Raw genomic sequence first — 26,929 nt, forward strand, 5'->3', positions numbered from 1 at the left:
TAGGGCCGGACAAATTTATTTCAATTGACTGATTTCCTTATATGAATTGTAACTCAGTCAAATCATCAAAATTGTTGCGTTTATATTTTTGTTCAGTGTATTAAAATGTATCTTTACTTTTCCTCCACTGTACCCCAATGTCAGCAAAGAATTGTTAATTAAAAATGCTGAAATGTCTTGAGCCAATAAGTATTCAACCCCTTTGTCACGGCAAGCCTGGCATTCAGAAGTAAACATTCTTTAGTCACGTACGTTCTATGGACTTATTGTGTGCAGGCAGTGTTGAACATGGTTGTTGAATGACCTCATCCCTGTACCCCAGTGGAGCAGTGGATTTCAAAAAGATTCAACCACAAAGACCAGGGTGGTTTTCCAATGGCTTGCAAAAAAAGGGAACCTATCGATAAAAAACATTTTTAAAAACCAGACACTGAATAGCCGTTTGAGCATGGTGACGTTATTAATTACACTTTGGATGGTGTATCAATACACCCAGTCACTAGAAAGATACGTGTCCTAACTCAGTTGTCGGAGAGGAAGGATAACGTTTAAGGATTTCAACATGAGGCCAATAGTGACTTTAAAACAATGAATGGCTGTGATGAGAAAACTAAGGATGGATCAACATTGTGGTTCAGCCACAACATTAACCTAAATGACAGAGTGAAAAGGAAACCTGTACGGAATTTAAAAATACAAAAACATGCATCCTGATTGCAACAATGCAAAACAGCAAGATTTGGGCAAAACAAGCATTTTGTTCTGAAAACCAAGTGTTTTGGATTTGCACCAAACATTATGAAGTACCACTGTCCATATTTTCAAGCATAGTGGTGGCTGCATCATGTTATGGTTATGCTTGTAATCGTTAAGGACTGGGGTGTTTTTCAGGAATAATAGAGTTAAGCAAAGGAAAAATCCTAGTGCAAAACCCGGTTCAGTCTGCTTACACCAGACACTGGGAGATGATTTCACCTTTCAGTAGGACAATACCCTAAAACACAAGGCCAAATCTACACTGGAATAGCTTACCATGAAGGCCGTGAATGTTCCCGATGGGCCGAGCTACAGTTTTGACTTAAAATTGTCTTGAAAATCTTGGGCAAGACATGAAAACAGTTGCCTAGTTATGATCAACAACCAATTTGACAGAGCTTGAAGAATTATGAAAATAATAAAATATTGTATAATCCAGGTGTAGAAAGCTCTTAAAAAGAAAGACAGTTACAATATAATTACTGCCAAAGTGATTCTAACATGTATTGACTCAGGGGTGTGAAAACATATGTAAATGAGAACTGTATTTCATTTTCTAATAAATTAGCAAACACTGTTTTCACCTTGTCATTATGGTGTAGTGTGTGTAGATGGGTGAGATTCCCCCCCCCTTCATTTTGATTTCAGACTAAAAACAAAATGTGGAATAAGTCAAGGGGTACTTCTATTCACCTACAAGAAACCTGCCTGTCTGAGTAAAAGAGGGGAAAAAAACTCAAAAACAAAAGCATGTGTTAAAATATGATTTAATTTCACAAACTTACAATAAATGTAAACCCCCCCCAAAAATAAAACATCTAACCCATTCTATTTACATGATATAAAAATAATAATAATTCAGGACACAAAGTCAGTCAAGTGCTGTCCAAAAGAGCCAATGTGGCCCTGGGAGAAAGTGTGAATGTTGTGGTAGCGTGATTGTGAGTGTGATTGGCACAACAGGCACAATGTTGGGCACCTCAGTTCTCCAGGTAACAGAAGATACTTCTTTGGGGTCCTTTCGCTGCTGGTGTGTCTTCTCCCCGACATGGCCGCTTAGCAGCCGGGGCCAAAACCTCTATTTGTCCCCGCTTCTTCATCTGCAAAATAAAGATATTCGGAGTGAAATATGAGAAATGACTCCTGTTGCTAAAATAATAGACCAGAACCGAGCAGAGATGCACCAAGCTTGTCAACAAACTCTCCACCACGTTAGCAGCAAATGTCCCATTACGATAACATTTCCATTTAGGGACTCTTCATTTCTTATTAGAAAGTAATTATTTTGGTCTCGGCATGGAGTCCCATTACAATTCTACACGCCCAGCTGTGTTTGTTGAGGTCTGTAGATCTACTGTACGGCTCTGAGAAGTACTACAGCTATTTAAAGATCAATTAGGCCTCAGTTTAAAACAGAACTCCCCAACAGAGTCTTAACACGGTTAGCAGGATCTGTCACATTTTACTGTAATTATCATTAAATGTCATTATGACTAATAAAAATTAGAGCCAATTTAAAAAAAAGACAATGTCCTGAGACAAATTGGAATTTCATGTTTCATGCTGCTTCCCTGATCGGTTCAGAGATGATATACATAGAACGTACAAAACATTAGGAACACAATTCCTAATATTAAGTTTCACCCCCTTTAACCCTCAGAACAGCCTCAATGCGTCAGGGCATGGACTTCACAAGGTGTTGAAAGTGTTCCACAGTGATGCTGGCCTATGTTGACTCCAATGCTTCTCACAGTTGTGTCAAGTTGGCTGGATGTCCTTTGGATGGTGGACCATTCTTGGTATAGACAGAAAACTGTTGAGCGTGAGAAACCCAGCAGCGTTACAGTTCTTGACACACTCAAACCGGTGCACCTGGCACCTACCACCATACCCTGTTCAACGGCACTTCAATCTTTTGTGTTGCCCATTCACCCTCTGAATGGCACACATACACAATCCATGTCTCAATTGTTTTTTTAATGTTTATTTTTTACTTGTGACTGAAGTAGATTTAACAAATAAGGGATCATAGCCTTCACCTGGACTCGCCTGGTCAGTCTCATGGACACTCACTGTACACAATCATATAGAAATACATATTCCATACAGATCTAGTTTGGATTATGTAACGTTGTACACATTCAGCTTAAAGCTGAGTAAGTACGGATAAGAGCGAGCAGTGAAACAGCCAGCTATGGCCTTTGTCGCCACCCTATGGTCTAATATCAGTACAACACTACAGGCTCCAACATGACAACTAGCAAAACGAGCACAGCAATGACTAAACTGACAAGTTCTACAGAAGAAACCACGTGTTCTACAGAAGAAACCACGTGTTCTACAGAAGAAACCACGTGTTCTTAAAAATGTGGAATGGATGGGAGTGGATAGGGAGGCTTTCTAAAAGATAAATGATCATTTGTTTACAACACTGACCAACAAGCACCCTCATCCGCCTATGCGTGTTGGGCACACAGGATTACATATAAAACACCATTCTCTCTCTATGGTTGGACCTGCCTGTTTTTTAGGGGCCTCCGCAGCAGAGGCCTCTTTCTCTGGCGACAGGCTTTGGAAGACGAACCCTCGGGTGTTGCGGGGGGCTAGAGGGTTCCCCTCAGAGATGCAGGCCAGCTTCTGCAGCACCGAGCGGGGCTGGCTGAGCAACGAGCCCCTCTTCACCTAAGGTCGGGGTTCAAAGGTTGAATAGAGGTCAAATGGTCAGTCATCTAGTAAAGATTCTTAGGAGGAGCAGATTACACAACAGTGTCACACTCGAGAGGGTGATTACTAGTATGAGGAAGGTAGTGACCATGGTGGGTTGAGAGGGTCTCTGGAAGGGGTTCTGAACTGGGGTTCTCTCCGCCTGGGGTGCAAGAGGCAGCTCTGGAAAACAAGAGATGGAGGGATTGTGATGGAGAAGGGTTAAAAACAGGAGCACTTCAAAAATGAGAAATGTGCAGTCATTCCTTATATCTCTCATTCCATATCAGCTCACCTTTCTTCTGTAGTTTCTTGGCAGTCAGTTTCTTGGCGAGCTTCATGAACTGGCTGTCCTCCTCTCCAATTTGGTCCCCCTCTTCCTCCTCTTTCTTGGCCTTAGCGTCGGCCTAGAAGGACAGAGGGGAGTTGGACACATGATACAGCACACATAAACGCACACTACATAGAAGACAGACCAGGGGTGTAATCACCAGTACAAACCTTAGCAAACTGAAAAAGTTGTGCAACGAATACGAGAGTTTCTATTGGACAAATTCAGCTAGGTCCCTCCTCGTTTGGTTCCTAGTGAATACACCCGTTTCCCCTGACAGAGTAGAATGACACACACCAAGTGTTCGATACACTCCCATATGCTATACAAACCTGTTCTCGTAGCCAGTGCTCCCTTTCCAGCCTCTCAATCTAAAAAAATAAGGTATTTAACCTTTATTTCCTCTGCAGCTCTGCCTGGTCCAGCCCCTGGGATGATCTTGATTTATTATTAGAACCGGCCCGCAGCAAGCCGGCAGCCCGCAGATCTTTTACACGCACCAATACTACATTTCCCACAATGCAAAGGTGACGCACCGAGCAGTAGGCTGCTTCATTTCAATATTTATTGGCACAGCAGTCGTCAGCATCACAGTAAAATTAACTTTCAGATACCCATCAAAAATGGCAAAACGGAAGGTGGATACTGAGAACCGGGGGTTTCAAACAAGGTGGGAGTCGGAGTATATGTTCACGAAGGTAGCTGGAAAACCTGTGTGTCTTCTGTGTGGAGAAAGTGTGGCGGTACTGAAAGAGTATAATCTGAGACGACATTATGAAACGAAACACGCGGACAAAAACAAGAATATGGACCAAAGGCCAAAAGGCCCATGCCATCCATGTCAAAGCCATCATCTATGGAAGAAAAGCACCACACACAATCTAAAAAAATAAGGTATTTAACCTTTATTTGCCAGCATGGCACAACTACGGGGCATGATTTGTATGAAGAGGTGTCAAGATGTGTAAATTGGAGCTGCCTTGGGAAAAACTCGTGGGTTTGACAACCGACGGAGCACCTGCGATGTGTGGACACAGGAGCGGACTGGTGGCGAAGATACGGGAAAAGATGCAAGAGGAAAACGCGACATGAGCCGTGTTTACACCAGGAAGCGTTGTGCGGTGCAATATGAAAATACACATTATATACACAAATCATAAAAATGTATTTTTCAAAGAGTCCGAGACGAAATGTTTCTGTGTGAAATGGCTTTTCTGTGTGACATTACGAGTCATCTGAATGCAATAAACTTGCAGCTGCAGGGTCGGGATCGTGTCATCTCTGATAAAAGATACCCTAACATCAGTCTGGGACACCACCAAGAGTGAACAACTGTGCAATCACATATTTAGAGTTTTTACTCAGTTCAAGTTTAAAAGTTAAAATTTAATATTTGTTTTCACTGCATGTTACTTCTCCTTAAACAAAGTGTTGTTTTTGATTAATAGATTTTTGCACTTTATTTTTTTGTATTTCAATCCAATTATATTTTAAAAATATTTCAGTTGAGTGGATGATAGAAAATTGCTATTATTGTTTTTTCTTTGAAGTAAATTTAGCCCACTTTTGCTAAAATAGAAAATATAGTCTACTGATGGTGCCTTGAATACCGGTTTCTTTCATTTAATGTTCATGTTATGGGGATATTTATATAAAGGAAATTTGTCTTTTGTGTCTGTTGAAAATTAAAGATTACTGACAGAGCCATAAGAAAATATTGCTTTATTTATCTGATCATATTGTAATATATTTGTTAGGTTTTCAGTAGGTTCAATTAGGTTCACTAGACTATATGCGTCATTTAAAAATTTTTCAATGAACATTCGAACAGTCCGGCCCTCGTCTTGTAGCTGATTTTTTTATTTGGCCCTCCGTCCATTTGACTTTGACACCCCTGCCCTAGAGGCACCAATTATGAAGTGTATTGAGATCATATCCTTCCAACACGGAAGGAGGAGAATTAAAAACTAAAAGCAGATCTCGAATGGATCTCCAGAGTTAGCCATCTCTGAGACCGGGTTTAGTATCTCATACGTCTGTCTAGAAGTTAACAATGAAGTAAGGTACTGAGGAAATTTATGCAGGAGGGCTTTATAAAATGTTCTTAAAAAAGCAGTGCAATGCATCAATCTACAAGACTTCAAAAGAGATCCAGCCTACTTTCTCATCAGATTAAATACATTTGATTAATTTCTGACAGAATGCAGTTAAGAGTACTGAACCTATCGCTTGTAATAATAATGATGAACTGCATCCAACTGACTTTGTTGACAGTCTGCACTGGGCTATCCCCAACCGTTGATTAAAGCTTGTGGGATAGAAAAGTATTATAATCAGTCTTAGAAGAACACCTATTGGCACACACTCACTCACCGATGTTCTTCCAGCGGAAGCGGCGAGCTCGGCCCGGGCCGTCTGAGTGCAGGTCCCCGTCGGCGAGGTAACGCTCCTGGTACAGCCTCAGTCGCCGCTTGTCGTCGTCAAGGACCTGTTTCCTGTAGACGAGCGGATTCAAGCAAGCTTTAGGGTAAACATTTCACACAGATATCCTATGATTGGATATCCAATGACCCCCCTACTAAACACTACCTATAAAGGTAACGCACATTGTGCATTGCTTTTCTTAACCAAATAGCAGTAATAGTAATGCTATAGAAGTTATTGATTGTTTTGTTGAGGTATTTAGAATGTTCTGTCAGCACTTACATGTGGATCTTGTTGACCTGGTCCTGCAGCTCTTCATCAGAAGGCAGTTCGTCCAGCAGCTCCTCTTCCTCATATTCATTCTCACCGTCATCCTCATCCTCACTGCCCACATCACTACCCGAGAGCTCAGCCTCAGAGTCCACAAACTCTGTTATGCGCCTGGAGGGGAACACACACACACACACACAACCGGACATGAATCCAAAGTGGGCTTAAACTATCCTCCTGGAAACGACATTTTAAACTGATGGAGAGTGGACGGACAGTAGGCTAACTTATGCCTAAAGCTAATGGCTGGTTAGGGGGTGCGGGCTGGCTGATCAAAGTTCACACGTGATATTGGATGGAGCAGTCATTCTGATATGACACCACGCTCTGAACTCTGATATTCTCATTGTAGGATGCTGAGGGATGCATTCTGGGATCAGTCAATCATTTCGATATTAGAAACATACCTCCCCGAACCCAAACCTTTTTCCCTTGGGATCTACACGACTCACCTGGATGCCCCATTTTGAAATCAAAACGGTTAATAGTGACGAGTGTGCATACCTGATAAGGTATGGGCACCTACTCAAAGACCTAAAAACTATAGACAGACTAAGACAGTAGAGTACTGAAACTTATTCAGTTGGCAGAATTTCTCACAACACCCACCCCGAATCGAATAGCCACTTTAAAAAAAACTGAATTTCAACTTTTACATCAACAAATACTCACATTTTCATCTCTTATCAAAATGAAAACAATATATTTAATAAAATGCAATTTGTCAGTTTGTATAGCGCCCCATTTTTACTCTCAATTTCTGTAAAAGAAAGTTGAAAATCAAAACAAAGAAAGTGTTCTGTTCTAAAATAAAAAAAATCATTAAAAAAAATCTAATCAAAATGGGGTGACCCCAATGCAGTTCGCCGACCCCGACTGAATACCACTGGACTAAGTTATAGGTGAATGTAGAGACAAAATGACAGATGGTGTATGCAGCTTGGCGTTTACTGCCTTCTCCGTTTAAAGAGAATCAATGTCGTACCCTCATTGCACAAGCAAACAGTCCTAAATGACTGTTGTATGCAGCGTGGGCTTTAATGGCTTCTCTGGGCAATGCTGCCTTTGACTGCTCTCACATCCTTTAATAGGCTCTCTCATCAAGGAAACCCCACAGCTGTGTGTTGGTAAGTTCATGATTCAGGAAGTTATGCCTCTACTTACATTTTCTTCTTTCCTTGATGGGGTGCAAACACAGTCTCCCTCTCCTCTTCTACCTCATTCTCTCCATCCTCCTCATCATCCTGCTGGAAGGAAGGAGTTAGTTCACCTGTTCAGGCTATACATCGTTGATGCAAGCGAACGCACACGCTCAAGTGTCTTACTTGCTCACTCTGGCTCTCCACGTCTGACAGAAGCCGAAACTCGCAATCGTCTTCCTCCTCCTCCACCCGCTTCTTACTACTGAAACACCACATAAATTGCATTTAGCCTTTACAGGGATCAATATTTGAATCTACAGCCTGAGAATATCATAGTTGGTTAGTAGAAGTGTAAGATGGTACTCTGTTACTGAATTGAATAAACTGACACGCAGAGGGGAAATTATTTATCAGATGTTAGGCTTGCGCTTTTTACCCGTCTTTAGCGGTTGAAGAGTGTGGGGTGGGGCTCGAGTTGGATTGCAAGGGAGAGACACCTATATGGAGAGAAAGATTAAGAAATGGAACCAAAACATCACACCTGTATACTACCCCCTTATATACCCTATCACACAGACAGACACTCTTACCTTGAGTAGTAAACTTCCCAGAGCAGAGGCCGAGCAGCTGATCCATGTCATTGTCTCGGTCCATTTCCAACTCCATCTTCTCCTCCTCCCTCTTCCTCCCTTCCGCTCCTTCCTTCTCCCTTTCAGCCTGTGCGCTAGTGAACACTCCCGAACAGAGCCCCAGCAACTCATCCTCTTGCGTTGCCCCTAGCCCTCCCTCTCGCTTCCTCTCTTTCACTCCCCCCTTCTGTGTGGTAGGGAACACTCCCGAACACAGCCCTAACAATTCCTGAGAGGCCCCAAGACCCCCCACGCTGCCCTCTCTGGCCGTCCCGAACCCCCCAGAGCACATTCCTAACAGCTCCCCCATGTTAGCATCCATAGCGTTCTCATCCAGGCTGTCGAGTAGGAGCTGTCTCTTGTGGGAGCGCGGGGGGCCGGTACGGGGCCCCACATTGAGGAAGCCGTCGGCATCCAGGAGCTGGGAGTCCTCCTCCACAGAGAAGCATCCCTGAGACGGGGCCCCCAGGGGTCCAGAAGACTCACCGGGGGAGTGGGGAGTGTACAGGTCCTGGGAGTCCTCCACGGGCAGCGAGAGGGAGGGCTCGGAGAGTTTGCCTGAACTCTGTGGGACGGAGAAAGAGAGGGATGAGACGCTGGGGATGAATCTCAGCAAAGGAGTCATCCTTTCTTCCTCTTCATCAAGGGTTCAACTCTAACTGGAGATAAGCATGTCTGTGCAACTTGAATTCAGAGACTTGCGGAAGTAGGATGCGGAAGTCTGAACCAAAAATGTATGTTTTGACACAGAAGTTTTAGCTTAATGTAGAAACTGAAATACGGACAATGACTGTTGGTCTATAACTCACAGGTAGCCTAATAATAGTATTTCTTGCAGTAAATACACCATATGTTCATTTTGTCTCTGGGAATAGGAGTGGAAAAATCGGATTTATTTATTTCAGCATCTTGAGAGAATGTGTATGCACGGTTAGGGACTGTGTAAACATGCAGTCTGTCAGCTGACAATAGGCTATTTCAACCACATAAAATATGCATCCAAGACGAACTGAAATCTTAGATTCATGATGGATAGTTTGGCAGGGGGGCAAAAAAACCCTGCTGTTTTAGAATTAGGATATTGCATTTTCGCTCCGGTCCCTACACGTCCACTTTGAATAGTGTTGCTTGACATGACAATGGATGAAAATGCCAGGGAAGAGTTATTGTGATTGGTTCCTACCCTAAGTGTTGATAAGTGATTCCAAGGCTACATTGAATGTTCTCTTAGTAGCTAACATTCATGCGCCGTGTATTCCTCTATGATTTAAAAAGACAGTTGCACAAACATGCTGATTTAAGTCTACATCGTCACTGGTATTATCAGGCTGTATAGCTATGCACGTTTGCTCTGACTCAGCTAACTAACAATTAGCGGCTAACAAGTTTTGCACCCAACTTACTAAGGAAAGACAAACTAGTTTGTAGACGTCAGAAACAAACTAATAATGTCATTATAGAACGCTAGTGGATTTATATTAAGCAGCCAACTGAAAACAGCATCATTGTCATGACATGTGCTGCATTGACCATGCAGACTGAACGCAAGTGTCTCGTGGTCGAAGACCAACAAATGAGCTCCTTGCGTGATGGGGCAGGGCTAGGTCTGTGTGGAAAGCGGCATGGAGCGAGTGATGACTCAAGTAGCGAACTAAACTATAAAAATGGACATCACATACAGCATATCACATTCAACAAACCAAACATTCAAATACCGTTATAGAAGGTAAAGTAAAAACCCAACCCGGTCCATGCGTCAATACCAGTATATCGTAAAATACGTTATACAGCCCAGCCCTACATTACAGTTGGGTGATTTAATAGCCGTCGCTTTCCATTCATCAAATGGTGGCGACAGCTATTAAAACACCCAACTGTTAGATGCTGGAATCATTGTAGAGTGGATCAAACGTGCGCAGGTAGGCTACTTTTTTAAGCGGCTTGTTTGGCAGTAGCTATTTGATTTCAATGCAAATATTCTACAATTTGTATAATATAAAGAAAATGCTAATTCTCACTAGCGGTGTTTCAACCAAACGGACTTGTTGCAGATAAAAACCTGTGTGGTCAAAAATGTTTTTTTTTAAAAAAATTTTCTTAACGGTGCTATATGCAGAAATCGCACTGCCATTTCCTGGTTGCTAAAATTCGAAATAGTTTGCCTAATTTCAGTTTGTGAGACAAAACAAGCAAGTATAGTGTAGAGAATCATTGTACCATCTAAACCACTGTGAAATATCCTCTTAATAACAAAAAATATTATATTTTCAGCTGGTGTACGTAAGATACAAAAACTAAACCTGAGAATGGGAAACATAGGACAGATCTACCACTTAGACTTGCTTTCAATGAGAATTACAGATCTGTCACTCAATTCTATGTGAATTTGATCAGGTCACCCCCCCCCAAAAAGTGACATATAGCAGCTTTAAGTACTCATGTACCGAATAAAAATCTATAGTTCAATGTGTTTCCTGCGCATTTTCAACTCGACTGATAGTTGTAAAAAAAAAAACTGTTGCGTTAAATAGCTAGATGTGTTTACTCTGGTCTTGGCATGTGTGCTCTAGCCATCCTCTCGCAGATACAGTGCAGGTAGGCTTGTCTACATGATGAGATTAGCCTATAATGGATAATGATTTCGATTTGTCAAAACAGCAGTCAAGCATCGAAGACCCTCAATATTTATTGGAAAGCAGTATGAAGCTCATAGTGCATTTCCCCCACCCTGCCAAGTTCTTCATAACATTTCATCTGTAGCTTAATAAACTGCATAGTTTCCTGAGTTGTTGTGGGAGGACCACACACCATATCGTTGTGTGACTCCCAAGTTTACGTTGATATGGTTATTATATCAATATTGGCGCATAAAGGCTTAAATAATGGTTTAAATAATGCAAAAACAAAGTGTGGGAGAAGAATGCAAAAGTGCAATAGTATTGCCATTGTAACAGTATAGCTTCAGTGCCTCTCCTCGCTAACTAGCTAGCCATTTCACATCAGTTACACCAGCATAATCTCGGGAGTTGATAGGCTTGAAGTCATAAACAGCTCAATACTTGAAGGATTGCGAAGAGCTGCTGGCAACACGCATGAAAGTGCTGTTTGAATGAATGCGTACGAGCCTGCTGCTGCCTACCGTCGCTCAGTCAGACTGCTCTATCAAATCATAGACTTAATTATAACATAACACACAGAAATACGAGCCTTTGGTCATTAATATTCATTACGAAAACAAAACATTTATTCTTTCATTTATTCTTTCAGGCATCTTTAAGTCTAAATATTGCTGTTACATTGTATAACCTTCAATGTTATGTCATAATTCTCTACAATATTGGCAAATTAATTACAGTCTTTGTTAGGAATAAATGGACTTCACACAGTTCGCAACAAGCCAGGCGGCCAAACTGCTGCATATACCCTGACTGTTTGCACGGAACGCAAGAGAAGTGACACAATTTCCCTAATTATATGAAATTCATGTTAGCAGGAAACATTAACTAAATATACAGGTTTAAAAATATATACTTGTGTATTGATTTTAAAGAAAGGCATTGATATTTATGGTTAGGTTTGGTGCAACGACAGTGCTAATCGCTGCAGAATTTAATTACTTTTTCATGCCTTTTAACCACATTTCCATGACCAACGGTTGGCGGCATGACCACAACAATTGGCGCTTACTTTTTATACGTACATAAAAGTATATGTGTTGTGGTATGGACACTGGGATGCTGCTTTCTGATCCCAAGTACCAACTCCTGTCGTTGTGCAAGGCACTTAACCCACCCAAAGTAGAATACCTGTTAGGCAAGAGTTTAAAACAGATGTGGTCAACCCTTAGTCTGGAGAGCTACTGGGTGTGCAGGCTTTTGATCAAGCCCTGCTCAAAACAACAGTTCATCAAGGTCCAGTTGAGCAGCTAATTTCTTACGTGGTTTGTTAGAGAGGGGGACTGGAATAAAAGCCTGCACAAACATTAGCTCTCCTGGAGGATGGTAGACCAACCTTGATATATATATATATATATGCAATGTTATACATCAAAGATCAAATGGCACTGGTAGGCTAGAAATGTCTTTATTCTGTGAAGCAAGCCCACAATTCTTTCAGGAAATGTACCTTTTCGAGTTGTCATATTTATCTTAGTTAACACTTCTGAGGTTACTTTGCAGGCTGACTAGCATCTATTGAGTTACAAAGCATCTACAAAACCAGTTGAAGCCACATATTTCAAAAGTCTACATCAAATATGTTTTCCTAAAATAAATTGTTTGTGATTCACAAATTACTACATGATTCGATTCACAACTAATACAATGGCGAAGTGAACCGCTAGTTTTGTAAAAAATAAATTGTTTAAATGACAAAAAAAGCTAATTGTGCCAAAAAAAACTTTGTGTGACCTTAATCACAAGTGTGGAGAGTTTATGGGGACATGACTCAAACATTAATACATGCGAAAAATAGCTAAGCAGTTAACTAGAGGGTACAAGATATTCTTGAATTGGCTACCTAGTTATTAGTCTGTCCTCTATCATATTTTATAGGCTAGGCCTACCTGCTGCTGTAGCAATGTCTCTCTGACACTTTTATACTGTCATACAGTGGTACGGAAAATACCGGGTCCTAGTCATACATGTCATCAACCCTTCTAAACGGTCAGTGTCTTACCTTGGAGGCAGATCCCAGGAAGCTGGGTCGGAAGAAGCAGGGTGAGGGGGAGCGGAAGGTGCTGGCTGACAGACCCCTGCCTCCTGCAGTGCTGCGGTTGACAGGCTGGTAGGACGGCAGCATGGAGCCCTGCAGCTCAAACTACTGTTGTGACTGTTGTCCTTGGCCAGGGACAGAGAATCTTCCTCCTCTGTAGCGGGAAAGAGACATAGAATGTCAATTAAAATTGAACTATGGTCGTTTAAAAAAAGTTGTTTACACTGGAAAAAAAGACAGATTCCATCAAGGATGAGAGTATTTTCTGAAGTAGCACAGCTGTGACAATTCACTTGAAAGATGTTCGGTCTCTGCTCACCCATCTTTGTGTAACTGTCTTGACCACCAGGCTCTGTCCTCTTTACACCATCTCTGTGATAGACTAAAACGTCAACAACTTGGGACAGATAACACCGATACGAACTCACTGAGCACATACATTTACACCCGTGTTCATTTTCTGCATTCCTTTTCTACATGTAGTCTCGTCAGTCATTTTGACTACATAAGTCTTATTCACATTTGTAATTGTAATAATGATTGTGTAGTTAGTCTAGTATTGCTTTGTTAACCTACAGTAAACAGGAATGAGAATTCCATGTGCGTAAACACACATAGCCCTGTCCTACCAAAATATTTTCCTGCATTACATCCTACTATCTGCCAACAGCAGACATATGACAAACATAAGAATACATCATATTTATCTGGCCATGTAATAATTATCAGGCGCAGAGAGCGAAAGAGCAGCACTCAGTCGCTTCATTAGCATGTTTATTAACGTTTAACAGCCACATCCGAATCGAGTCACAAGTCCCTATTGCTGAAGTTCCAGTCTCAGTGCTCAAGTCGGAGTCACTGGGTCCACATCAACTAAAAGTTATTTACCCAGTCAGTGTAATCAATAAATAGTTTGCTATCCCTTTTTCTGTGCCACCAAATGCTTGCATATAGGCCATTGGTAATGTTATTCCAACTAATATAATTGCTAAGTGAGTAGTTAATTTCATCCAAAAGAATTGTTTAAATTAATCATATGAATCGGTCCAGATGTTAAATCAACTTTGTATGGCCTTATTCGCAAGTGTGTGACATTGTGAGGGGGGGGGGGACGTGACAAAAACATGAACACATACTAATAATAGCTACACAGTTAACTAGAGGGTACAATATATGTTTTGAACTTGCTACCGAGTTATTAGCCTGTTCCCTATCGTATTATAGGCTAGGCCTCTGACCCTCTCCTTGAACGACACGCTCGTCTCGCACACATGCAGGTGATGCACACAGACAGACAGCCCCTAAAGCAGGGGTGTCAAACTCATTCCATGGAGGGCCTAAGTATCTGCAGGTTTTTCTTTTCAATTGAGTCCTAGACTACCAGGTGAGGGGAGTTCCTTACTAACTTGTGACATCACTTCATCAATCAAGTACAAGGGAGGAGCGAAAACCCGCAGACATTGAGCCGTCCGATCGGGGATAATACGTTGATTTTTATTTGACTGATAAAATATTTTAAAACTGTGCCTTAATAAATTACATGAACAGAAATGTAATTAAATGTCCATGACTTTTCTAAAACGTTTTGGATTGTATCTTTTTCTATTCTACCCCCCAGGCCTGGAAAATGCCATTTTGAAATTCCAGGACCTTCATGACAATATGAACCCAGACACTCCTTGGAGAGAAAAGCATAGCTAGAATGTTGTTTTACTGTTAAACTTAACGCTGCAAATTGTTAATCATTTCATTAAGCAGCTTGTGTTTCTTAACCAGTAGATAACTAGAAGAAAGTTGCCTGCACGATGTGTATAATCGGAGGTGGAGCTGGAGCCTGTCTGCCCATGAGCTATGCTTGCAGCCCTGCAGCTAACCAGCTGATGTACGCTGTTTGTGCCAGGTGTGGCACGTCCTTCGGCATTGCTGAACAGAACTGCGCATCTGTGCAGCTAATATTGTTTTCATCACTGAAAAGCTCTCAAACTCTAAAGACTTATCCAGTCCATTTACTATGCAGATTTGTCACAGATGAAATTATCTCGTTTTTGTGAAAATAAATAAAAAATCTAGTCAATTGCCACAGAAAAAGAGATGTTTCACAAAAATGTGTCAAATTTTTGCTGACGGAATTAACACTGGCGTACACACATTTACATTATTTGAATCCACCAATCACATTTGAGAAGGATTCAGATATATGGTACCTTGCTCTCTGCACAGCAAAGCTCCCCATGACCGCTGAAACAGAGCAGTACCTCGCTAGCTACGTTGCCTTTGTCTTATGCAGGCCTGCAATCTGAAGGCCACGTACTGTCAGCCCATGTACATGACTGAGACTCTCGGATATCAGCACCACACACACGTACCCGGTGCGCGAGCAGGAGCTGTTGGCAAACAGCATGAGGGTTCCTTCTGTGTTGGGCAGATCTGGTGGGGGAGAGGGACACTTCAACCTTGACGGGGAGGGGCTCCTTACACTCCTCTGGGCCACACTGCCCTCATCTTCATCCTGATCCTCTTCCTCATCACCCCCCAGTAGCTCATCTACACCCTATGGAATGACAAAAACAGGTTGACAAACTCTTAATCACACCTGCTTCATGTTTCCTTTACAAGTCATTGGACATGCCTGGCTCCCCTCTCCTGGTCCATTAACCCTCGCTAAGTGAAACATTTAAAGGTTTTGGTCTTGAATGTTTTGGTTCCCATCTTCGAGCACCACCTTGAAAAGTCTACGGAAAGCACACTGGCTGTAGAATGTCTTTTGTGTTGTTGAATTTTACCCCTTTTTCTCCCCAATTTGGTGGTATCCAATTGTTTTTAGTAACTACTATCTTGTCTCATCTCTACAACTCCCGTACGGGCTCGGGAGAGACGAAGGTTGAAAGTCATGCGTCCTCCGATACACAACCCAACCAAGCCGCACTGCTTCTTAACACAGCGCGCATCCAACCCGGGAAGCCAGCCGCACCAATGTGTCAGAGGAAACACCGTGCACCTGGCCACCTTGGTTAGCGTACACTGCGCCCAGCCCGCCACAGGAGTCGCTGGTGCACGATGAGACAAGGATATCCCTAACCCGGACGACGCTAGGCCAATTGTCCGTTGCCCCACGGACCTCCCGGTCGCGTCCGGTTACGACAGAGCCTGGGCACGAACACAGGGTCTCTGGTAGCACAGCTGGCGCTGCAGTACAGCGCCCTTAACCACTGCGCCTCCCGGGAGGCCTGGCTGTAGAATGTCAACGCGGACAATCCACTCTTACCTCCTCCCCCTCGGAATCCGTCATTTCCTCTTCCTCCTCGTCCTCGCCACAGTCCTCGTTGTCTAGGCGATAGAGGGCAGCCTTCCGTTCTCTATCCTCCTGTCTTTTTACGGCCATGGCTTGCTGCAGACGGGTCTTCAGGTTGGTCAGCTTCTCACCTGAGGACAGAGGGAACACAGGACTGGTTAGGAAAGACTCATGTAGCTACAGGACAGAAGCGAAGACTGTTGGAAATATTTCAGGAACCTGGCTTACTATGAATCATATGGGATGCAGTGCAGTTACCTCTAGAGTGTGTGGAGGTTTAGAGAGACGTTGTGTGTGTGTGTGTGTGAGATGGTGTGATGAACGGTACCATGTCCATACCAGGCGCGGTGTGTGCAGCCTCCTCTTCCCCTTCCTTGATGGTGGTGGTTACAAAGTCTTGGTGGAGCTCCTCGCTGCGGTCTTTACGGATGACGCTGAGCTGCACAGTGCGTTCCCCTCTGGGCCGGGCCACGGGCTGGACGTGACGTAGGTACCGCTCCTTCAGCGCCTCCACGCCTAAGGGGGAAACAAACAGTTTAACTACAGATACATAACCAACTTGACTGGGTTACTTCTCACCTCAATTCATTCAAGCTCACCCTATTTTGCCACAATAAAGTGTGCTAAAGCAGTGGCTTAAGTTGTCCCACCAAGATCCTTTTGTCCAGCACATACAATTGACAACAGCATGCATCTAAACACAAGGCTTTAAACCCCAACCCACCATATGGGAAATATTGTGCTAGAGTTGACATTGCAGAGGTGAATATTTATTGTTGTGCTCTCACCTGGGTTAACCCGAGGGGGCTCCAGATCAAAGGACCCATCATCAGCACACAGTTTGGAGACCGGCGGAGGCTCTACCCCCAACTCCCTCAGTCTGGCAAGCCTGTCCTTCTTGGGTTTGGGGACTGGTGGAGCTACGGGCTCCACACTGGCCGGAGCAGGTAGGGGCTGAGTTACATCCACATCCCCTGCTTTCGCCGCCATCTCCTGGGCTTGGGAGACGGAGGCCTCTGCCTGGTTCTGCTCTAGTGGTTCAGCCTCCATAAATTCTGGTGGTGTCATTTCAGCACTATCCAAACCTAAAATATTGGCCCCCTGCATAATGGCAGCCAGTTCAGGTAGTGGGGATTCATCGTCGTCGGAATCCGGGGTTGAAGAGGTCTCACCTGCCCTGCTCTGGTTCTCCTGGTGTGTGGAGGTGGTGGCCGGTAGCTGGGAAAGAGCCTGGGTTGAGTGTGGGTCCAGGGAGTCTGGGGGCTGTTGGGGCTCCTTGGGTGGGTCTGGGGGAGGTGGTGCTGGGGTTGCCTCTTTTATCAAGTCCTGATACTTGGCAGACCTTTACGGGGGGAAAAAAGGGTTATATCCTCAAACAAAACGGAAACCCCATCACAGTTTTGGTAAAAGGTTGAGGGATTGGGCTCAACGTAATGCAACGACAGACCTATGGATGCAAGGACTGACCACCTATTAGGATGGGGAATTGCCAGGGACCTCACAATACTTACTGTTGGTGCCGAAAAGATATGTATTGCGATTTGATACTGGGCATATGAGAAAATGAGTTTTAATCAGTCACGGAAATAAGGGCTGAAAACATGTTGGCTAACAATTTAAAAAGTAGATAGAGAAAAAGCTACATGGGGAAAAATACAGGCGTTTAGACGCAACTACAGCCAACTAGCGCTAGCAAACGCTACCCAGCAAAATAAAATACAAAATATATATATATTTTTGCAAATCGACACTTGGAGTCAAAGTATCGATACAATATCCAAAATAACCATCACACCATCACAACCACCTATATAAAATGGCTAAAACTATGTTGAGGCTTTACAGAGATTTTGGGTTCTGATAGGGTATGACAGTTAAACTAAGCACATGTGGCATTCATAAGTAATATTCCTAAAGAATCAATAGGTATAAAAGCACCTTCAGAAAGTATTCAGACCACTTGACCTTCCACATTTTGTTACATTACAGTCTTATTCTACAAATGTATCTACACACAAGAAGCCTTTGGCAGCAATTACAGCCTCGAGTCTTCTTGGGTATGACGCTACAAGCTTTGCACATCTGTATTTGGGGAGTTTCTCCCATTCTTCGCTGCAGATCCTCTCAAGCTTTGTCACATTGGATGAGGAGTGTTGCTGCACAGCTATTTTCTGGTCCCTACAGACACGTTCGATCGGGCTTGTCCCGAAGCCACTCCTGCGTTGTCTTGGTCTGGGAGTCTTTAGGCAAACTCCAAGCAGGCTGAGTGGCTTCCGTCTGGCCAATCTACCAAAAAGGCCTGATTTCTGTAGTGCTGCAGAGATGGTTGTACTTTTGGAAGGTTCTCCCATCGCCACAGAGGAACTCTGGAGCTCTGTCAGAGTGACCATCAGGTTCTTGGCCATCTCCCTGATCAAGGCCCTTCTCCCCCGATTACTCAGTTTGGCCAGGCAGCCAGCTCTAGGAAGAGTCTTAGTGGTTCCAAACTTCTTTCAATTAAGAAGGCCACTGTGTTCTTGGGGACATTCAATGATGCAGAAATGTTTTGGTACCCTTCCCCAGATCTGTGCCTCGACAATCCTGTCTCGGATTGTGGAAACAAACTGGACGATCTACAATTAAGACTATTCTACCAATGGGACATAAAAACGAATATCTTATGTTACTTTGAGACTTGGCTGAACGATGTCACGAATGATATAGAGCTGACTAACTTCTCAGTTTTTCGGCAGGACAGAGCAGCGACATCTGGTAAGATGAGGGGCGGGGTGTGATTCATTTGTCAATAACTGCTGGTGCGCGATGTCTAATATTAAACAAGACTCAGGGTATTTCACACCTGAGGTATAATAGCTCATGATAAGCTGTAGACCACATTAACTACCAAGAGACTTGACATCAAAATTATTCGTAGCAGTCTATTTACCACCACAAACCGATGCTGGCACTAAGACCACACTCAATCAACTCTATACGGCCATAAGCAAACAAGAAAATGCTCACAAGGAAGCGGCGCACCTAGTGGCCAGGGACTTTAATGCAGGGTGATCTAGAAGAAAAAGAAATGCACACTCTGATTTACCACCCCAAAATATTCCTGAACAATGTCTATTTGCGCCCCTACTGGATGGAAATTACAAATGTAATGGCTGTGCTCAATGCAATGGCACTTACTAAATGTAGATCCTTCAAACAACCACAAACAGGGAAATCGATCCCAATAAAAGGTGTTATGTGCTCCACTAAGGCAGTTATTCATCTTATAACTTGTCCTTGTGGTAAAAATGATGTAGGTAAAACAAAGTGCGAATTAAAAGTACGTATCTCAGAGCATCGTAGCACCATTAGGTGTAAAAACTTTACTTATCCAGTTGCGGCCCACTTCTTGGAGGCAGGCCACTCGATTTTGTCTCTGTTATATTGGCATCGAACAGGTCACCCTCCCTAGGAGAGGGGGTGACCTTGATAATTTATTGTTAGAACGAGAGGCTGCCTGGATCTTTAATTTAAAGACCCTTGCGCCCTTCGGTCTCAACGTAGACTTTGATCTGAAGCCATTCTTGTGATTATTGTGACTTTGCCATTGTAATTGTTTTTAAGCTTGTGTAGTCAAATTAATCTATGATCGTATGCTATCCATTTGTTGTTTGTATGCTGTTCTTTGTATGACATTTTAATATTAGATTATTAACCAATGATATTAGGCCACTCTTGGCCATGATTACAGACACCTGTGTCTTGACACTATATAAACGAGTCATCCCGCAGTGTTTGTGATTATACCCTGATGAAGACAGCTTGGCTGTCGAAACGTTGGTAATTACATTTTTGCATCTGAGCTCCTAGAGTGTGCGGCTCTCTTTTATTTTCAACTTTAATGCAGGGTAACACATGTAACCGGAGGGAGAAAAACAAAACCTCTAGACCACCTTTACTCCACACACAAAGACGCATACAATGCACTCCCTCGCCTTCCATTTGGCAAAACTGACCATAATTCTATCCTCCTGATTCCTGCTTACAAGCAAAAACTAAAGCAGAAAGTACCAGTGACTCCCTCAATACAGAAGTGGTCAGACGACGCAGGACTGTTTTGCTAGCAGACTGGAGTATGTTCCTGGATTCATCCAATTGCATTGAGGAGTATATTACCTCCCCACAGTGAACCTACATACATTTCCCAACCAGAAACCATGGACAACAGGCAACGTCCGAACCGAGCTAAAGGCTAGAGCTTCCGCTTTCAAGGAGCGGGACTCTAACCTGGAAATCCCGTTATGCCCTCTGACGAACCATCAAACAGGCAAAGCATCAATACAGGACTAAGATCGAATCCTTCTACACCGGCTGAGACGCTCGCTGGATGTGGCAAGGCTTAAACTACAAAGGGAAACCCCAGTCGCAAGCTGTCCAGTGACACGAGCCTTCCAGAAAACCTAAATGCCCTGTACGCACACGTTGAGGCAAGCAACACCGAAGCACGCATGAGAGCACCAGCTGTTCTGGACGACTGATCACGCTCTCCGTAGCCGATGAGCAAGACCTTTAAACAGATAAACATTCACAAAGCCGCAGGGCCAGACGGATTACCAGGACGTGTACTCAAAGCATGCGCAGAGTGCTAGTGTCTTCACTGACATTTTCAACATGTCCCTGATTAAGTCTAATACCAACATATTTCAAACAGACCACCAGTCCCTGTGCCCAAGATAGCGAAGGCAACCTGCCTAAATGACTACCACCCCGTAGCACTCACGTCAGTAGCTATGAAGTGCTTTGAAAGGCTGGTCGTGGCTCACAGCAACATCATCATCCCAGAAACCCTATACCCACTCCAATTTGCATACCGCCCCAACAGATGATGGTGTTGATGCAATCTCAATCGCACTTCACACTGCCATTTACCACCTGGACACAAGGAATACCTATGAGAGAATGCTGTTCATTGACAACAGCTCAGCATTCAACAAGTGCCCACAAAGCTCATCACTAACTTAATCTTACTTCTACCCCTTCCTTTTTCGAAAATTCTGTTAAAAATTGCGCAACTTTTCAGCGTCCTGCTACTCATGCCAGGAATATAGTATATGCATATGATTAGTATGTGTGGATAGAAAACACTCTGAAGTTTATAAAACTGGTTAAATCACGGCTGTGACTATAACAGATTGTGTGTTTCATTGAAAAACGCAAGAAAAACTGCTCTCTGAAAGCTAAAAATAATTTCCATAAGTCACTTCCACCAGTTGTTAAGAGAACAGAATTTAATATCGATCTGCCTGAAATTCATACAAATTCCGCACGATGGCGCCATTGTCCTAATTTTCAATTGAATTAATTGTTGGAAAATCCTTCTATCTGACCTCCATTTTCCCAGTCTTCACCCGGATGCAGTTGAGGGAGATATCAGATGCCATTGTTTTTGAAGTGAAGACCTATTGAAGAGACATCGCCCTGTAATCATTTTGATAGATTATAAACGTTTACTAATACCTAAAGTTGGATTACAAAAGGATTTCGAAGTGTTTTGTGAAAGTTGATCGTCGACTTTTTTAATTTTAAAAAATTACGCAGCGTTTAAAAACGATGATTTTTTCTGAATGACACAGATCCCATACAAAGCTATTTTGGGTATATATGGACCGATTTAAACGAAAAAAAGACCCAATAGTGATGTTTATGGGGCATATAGGAGTGCCAAGAAAGAAGCTCGTCAAAGGTAATGAATGTTTTATATTTTATTTCTGCGTTTTGGGTAGCGCCGGCTACCGCAAAATCTGTTGTTTACGTGTCGAGCTGGCATTTTGGGGGGTGCATGCTATCAGATAATAGCTTCTCATGCTTTCGCCGAAAAGCATTTTAAAAATCTGACTTGCTGGCTAGGTTCACAACGAGTGTAGCTTTAATTCAATACCCTGCTTGTGAATTTTGATCAAAGATTGAGTTGTAACGAGTACATTTAGCATTTAGCGTAGCGCATTTGCATTTCCAGGGGCATACTTGGGACGTCTGCGTGTCAAGTATTCTCAAGAAGTTAAGGACCATGGAACTAAACACATCCCTCTGCAACTGGATCCTGGACTTCCTGACAGGCCACCCCCTTGGTGGTAAGGGAAAGCAACACATCTGCTATGTTGATCCTGAACACGGGGGCGCCTCAGGGGTGTGTGCTTAATCCACTCCCTGTTCACCCACGACAGCGTGGCAAAACGTGACTCCAACGCCATCATTAAGTTTGCTGACGGCAAAACAGTGGTTGGCCTGATCACCAACAAAGATGAGACAGCCTATAGGGAGGTCAGAGATCCTGGCAGTGTGGTGCCAGGAAAACAACCTCGCTCTTTCTCAATGTAAGCAAGACAAATGAGCTGATTGTGGACTATAGGAAAAGGAGGTACGAGAGAATGCCAAGAGTTTGCAACAATCGGTATCGGCGTTGAAAAATCATAATCGGTCGACCTCTAGTATGCATGTATGTATCTATAATTAATGTAATCGCAGATTGCCACTTTAAATGCGTCGGACAAAACCAGATGAGCATAGTTCAGAAATGGTAGCGAAAACTATTACACGTAAAAACAAAATCCAGGTAGAAAAATGTCTACTTACTTGAGTAGTGCCATAGAAGAACCTTCAGGTCGGGCTCTCCTCTTGAAGAACTGGTCGATGCTCTTGGGCTCAGGCATGTGATAGGGGAGCCCGCATGTGGATTCTGCAAAGGAATTAAGAACACGTTACAAGAGACACTGGGTTGGACAATAGAAGCCACAAAGGACAAGTGTGTAGCAAGTCATGTAGAGACAAAGCATTGTGGAACACGGCAGCACACTACATACAGACACCATTGTAAAATGAACGTGAATACAAACTGACCACGGACAAGCCTCTGGGTCTCACTGTGCAGCTGCTTCATGGCCTCTTTGCCGGCTCGAGCTGCTTTCCTTTCCTGGGGACGCTGTTTCGGTCCAGCCTCTTCATCTCCCTCCTCATCATCAAATAAAGGCTCCTTAGGGAAAGATACAGAGCATAGTTCTGACACACAGAATACAGTGTATCTTCTACCTGCATAGCACACAAACCACTGACTTAATGTACAGAGAAAGCTAAGTAAGACTAGCCATAAACTCAAATGAACTCTCAAACCACTATTCTAGGATATTTCTTTTGAGAGTATGTTTGCTTTTTAGTGACCTCACACCTACAGATACTGAGATGACTTAAATGTTGCTCTTACTTTGTGCATCTTGGCTTTTTGTTTTACTGCTGCTCTGATGGCATCCAGAGACTCTTCCTCTTCATCATCATCATCATCATCCAGACCAGCATCATACAGGTCATTGTTAACAAGGAGACAACCGCTGTCATTCAGAGTACGGGGCAAAGGGGTCTCCTACAGAGAGTGATGGGGATAACAAGTCTTTAATTTGTCTCAAAATTCTTCATTTTACACGGTCACTTATTTTTCTGTCCCTCAATCTCTCTTACCTCCTCAAGTCTCCCTCTCTTCTTCTGCCGCTCCAGAGCCTTGCTGTTCTTTTCTTTCTTCTCTTGGTGTCGCTGGCTCTTCTCCCTTTTCTTCCCTTCCTTCTTCGGTTTCACAGCCTTTCTTACCAGCTCTTCCTCATCCTCTGTCGTGCTTTCATCACTGTCGACAGGGGCTATCCGGGATATCTTCTTGCTCTCTAATTTAGCCTTTTTGACCTCTTCCTCAGCAGTCTCCATCTCATCTCCACTGGATGCTGATAGGACCAGAGCCTCTGCCATCTCATGCACCTCCTCCTCGCAGTCACTGTCTCTCAAGGCCTTACGACAATGGGACCGCCTGTTTACTGTCATGTCATCATCCGAATCTGGGAAAAATATTACAAGCCATCTTAATGACTAATGCGATATAGGTGGTATTCCCGTTGCATCACAATGCAAACTATTTCCTATTAAAGTAGGTTAGTTTGCATTGGTGGTTGAATTGTCAAGTACTGCAGTTTGCATTGATAGTCTAAAGTCAAAGACTATTCATCGTTTCTCATCACAGAGCAAATGGCCCAGCGCTGTATATTTACATTAACAGGGGGCTCTGGTCAGGTGGTCTGCTAAGGTACTGATCAATCTTCTTTGTTGTGTCACTGTACCTTGCAGGTCAACAGTATTGCTAATCATCTCAGAAGCCATTTCCATCTCCTCCACTGGTGAGCCCATCCCGCTGTCTGAATCACTCTCAGCTACTGAGACCTCAGCAGGGAGCTCCACTGCCTGGATAGGGGGGGGGGGGGGGGAGAAACAATGACAAATTCACCTCATGTTGATGTTAGATGGAATCATGCCAGTCTTTTTCCTACAAAACCATGGTCTGTCGTCTTCATGCCCAGTGACAAGACATACAGTTGACTGATTTAAAAAACTTTGACAATTGAAACATGAAAAACACGATTGCAAATTTTAGGTAAATTAACTTGCATCTCTGTTCAATGTTGGGTCGCCGAAATGGCTGTGGTGCTTGCGGCGCCTTCTCTCTCAGCTGCCACAAAGAGCATACGGTTACGTTTGCCAGCTGGACATTCAGTGGTTAATGTCACACCTAGCCTAGGAAACTGTCTAGAAGAATCAACAGTTAACACCGGCCTGTTCATTACTCACACAGTCAGTGACAGTGTTACCATGTGAAAATGACGAACAAACAAATCTTTCAAAACTTAGACAAACTTAACTAGCCAAAGCCGGACGATGGTTGGTCGCCAGTTAGTTAACAGTAACGTTAGCTAGTTAATCCAACTCAATCAGCAACAATCCAGGTAGCTAGCTAACGTTAGCTTGTTAGCGAGTTTACTGGCATGGGTTATGGCGGACTCAATCCCCCAAATAAATGAACGTAACTAGCTAAACGTTTAACTAATTAAGCAATGTATTCGTATGCAGCTAGCGAAAGTAGTTAACTTAGCTGCTTGTCAATTAGAAAATATAAATTCTTACCTGTTGTTGATGGACCACCAGACACATCTTGACTTTATTCGCCAATTATGTGTATTCACAGTGAAGCTTCTAACTGGCCGGTCCCAAGAGCAAAGAACTTTTGCTGTGCACCAATGGGGCCCGCTCTGGCTAGAGCAAGGCCCGCCTCCAACCCTCCGACCAGTCAAGAAGACCGAAACGACAAGACTCCACCTACTTTATTCTATGTATAAAAATGTATGTAACCATTGTATAGGCCTCTTTTTCACCTGGCTCCTTGCCGAGTTATGTGAACTAGGTCCGTGCACGTAAAACTGCGGGACAAGATATCCCTGACTCATTAAAACTGTCTTTCGTTACAACTGAAATCCACTCTGTCCAGCGTCCGTGATTTGGTCTCAACTCTCCAGTATTTGAACACTAACAGTCGCCAGTTAGTTAACAGTAACGTTAGCTAGTTAATCCAACTCAATCAGCAACAATCCAGGTAGCTAGCTAACGTTAGCTTGTTAGCGAGTTTACTGGCATGGGTTATGGCGGACTCAATCCCCCAAATAAATGAACGTAACTAGCTAAACGTTTAACTAATTAAGCAATGTATTCGTATGCAGCTAGCGAAAGTAGTTAACTTAGCTGCTTGTCAATTAGAAAATATAAATTCTTACCTGTTGTTGATGGACCACCAGACACATCTTGACTTTATTCGCCAATTATGTGTATTCACAGTGAAGCTTCATTAAAATCGGGAAACCAAAACTTCTGTACCGTTTTAAATTATTTCCAACCATAAGGCACAAATATCCGTGTAAAATGTTGTATGGCTAATGTTATTACATTGTGTTTATTGATTCGAATTTAGCTAGCTAGCTACCTTTCTCTCCCTCCCTCCCGCTTGTTCTTGTTCTGAATTAATACTTTTTTTTAATTTTTCGCGCGCTGACAACGAAAGTCTATCCTTACATCTGTCAGTCATTGTCGTTGTGCTTTTCTATTGGATGATACTCAAAATTGATGTCCACCATCACCCAATCATTGGATTGTAAATTTGGCAATGACCGAGGGAAAGCTTTTGATTGGTAAATCTATGTGCCACAGCTGACCAGATATGTCCACCCACTCCACTACAAAAATCAAGGAAGGCCAGTTCATGCGAATATTCTATGATCCGAATAAAGAAAATATGCGAATTTTCCCACCAGTGGTGTGTTTCCACCAAATTGTCTTGTTGCAGATAAAAGTTAGTACCTGATGATGTAGTGCACACAAAATGTACTATTTCGTTTAAGTTTTCATGTACCGAATAAACATCTAAAATTCAGTATGTTTCCATTGCATTTGTCACAAAAACTGTTCTGTTAAGTAGTACATGTGTTTATTCTGGTCTTGATGAGATTATTATGTTTAAAATCGATAATATTTGTATTTGTCAAAAGGCAGGCAAGCATCGATCATCATGTCACCAGAATCAGACCCTATATATCTATTGGAAAGCAGCATCAAGCTCATCACCGTTCACTTTCACCATCCTCTGAAGTTCATCATAATTTATTTAATCTGTAGCCCAATAAACTGTATGGTTTCTGGAGTCGTAGTGGGAGGACCACACACCATATTATCGCGTGACTCCAAGTGCACTTCGACATGATGGTTATTATATAAAGGG

At 43.0% G+C, this 26,929-nt stretch overlaps 2 protein-coding genes across 2 annotated transcripts in view; one reads left to right on the forward strand and one right to left on the reverse strand.

The window, feature by feature from the left end:
* Positions 1-1,567: 1,567 nt before the first annotated feature.
* On the reverse strand, positions 1,568-25,348 carry LOC139391784 (claspin-like). The gene is given in 26 exon segments (XM_071139330.1): positions 1,568-1,856; positions 3,277-3,438; positions 3,569-3,642; positions 3,755-3,866; positions 4,123-4,243; positions 4,617-4,644; positions 6,164-6,285; positions 6,497-6,655; positions 7,709-7,791; positions 7,870-7,948; positions 8,123-8,183; positions 8,277-8,880; positions 12,993-13,135; positions 13,138-13,182; positions 13,348-13,400; positions 15,395-15,579; positions 16,294-16,451; positions 16,660-16,836; positions 17,109-17,662; positions 22,930-23,032; positions 23,194-23,326; positions 23,555-23,710; positions 23,806-24,170; positions 24,450-24,566; positions 24,771-24,835; positions 25,288-25,348. Coding segments are annotated over 25 exon segments (3,915 nt in total). The 5' UTR covers positions 24,772-24,835; positions 25,288-25,348; the 3' UTR covers positions 1,568-1,736.
* Positions 21,726-26,929, forward strand: part of LOC139391961 (uncharacterized) — a 590,779-nt gene continuing 585,575 nt past the window's right edge. Inside the window, exon 1 of the mRNA XM_071139566.1 lies at positions 21,726-22,039. The gene's annotated coding sequence lies outside the window, so the exon portion shown is untranslated. The remainder of the gene's footprint in view (positions 22,040-26,929) is intronic.

Source organism: Oncorhynchus clarkii, chromosome 32, assembly GCF_045791955.1.
Source record: "Oncorhynchus clarkii lewisi isolate Uvic-CL-2024 chromosome 32, UVic_Ocla_1.0, whole genome shotgun sequence".
NCBI lineage: Eukaryota > Metazoa > Chordata > Actinopteri > Salmoniformes > Salmonidae > Oncorhynchus > Oncorhynchus clarkii.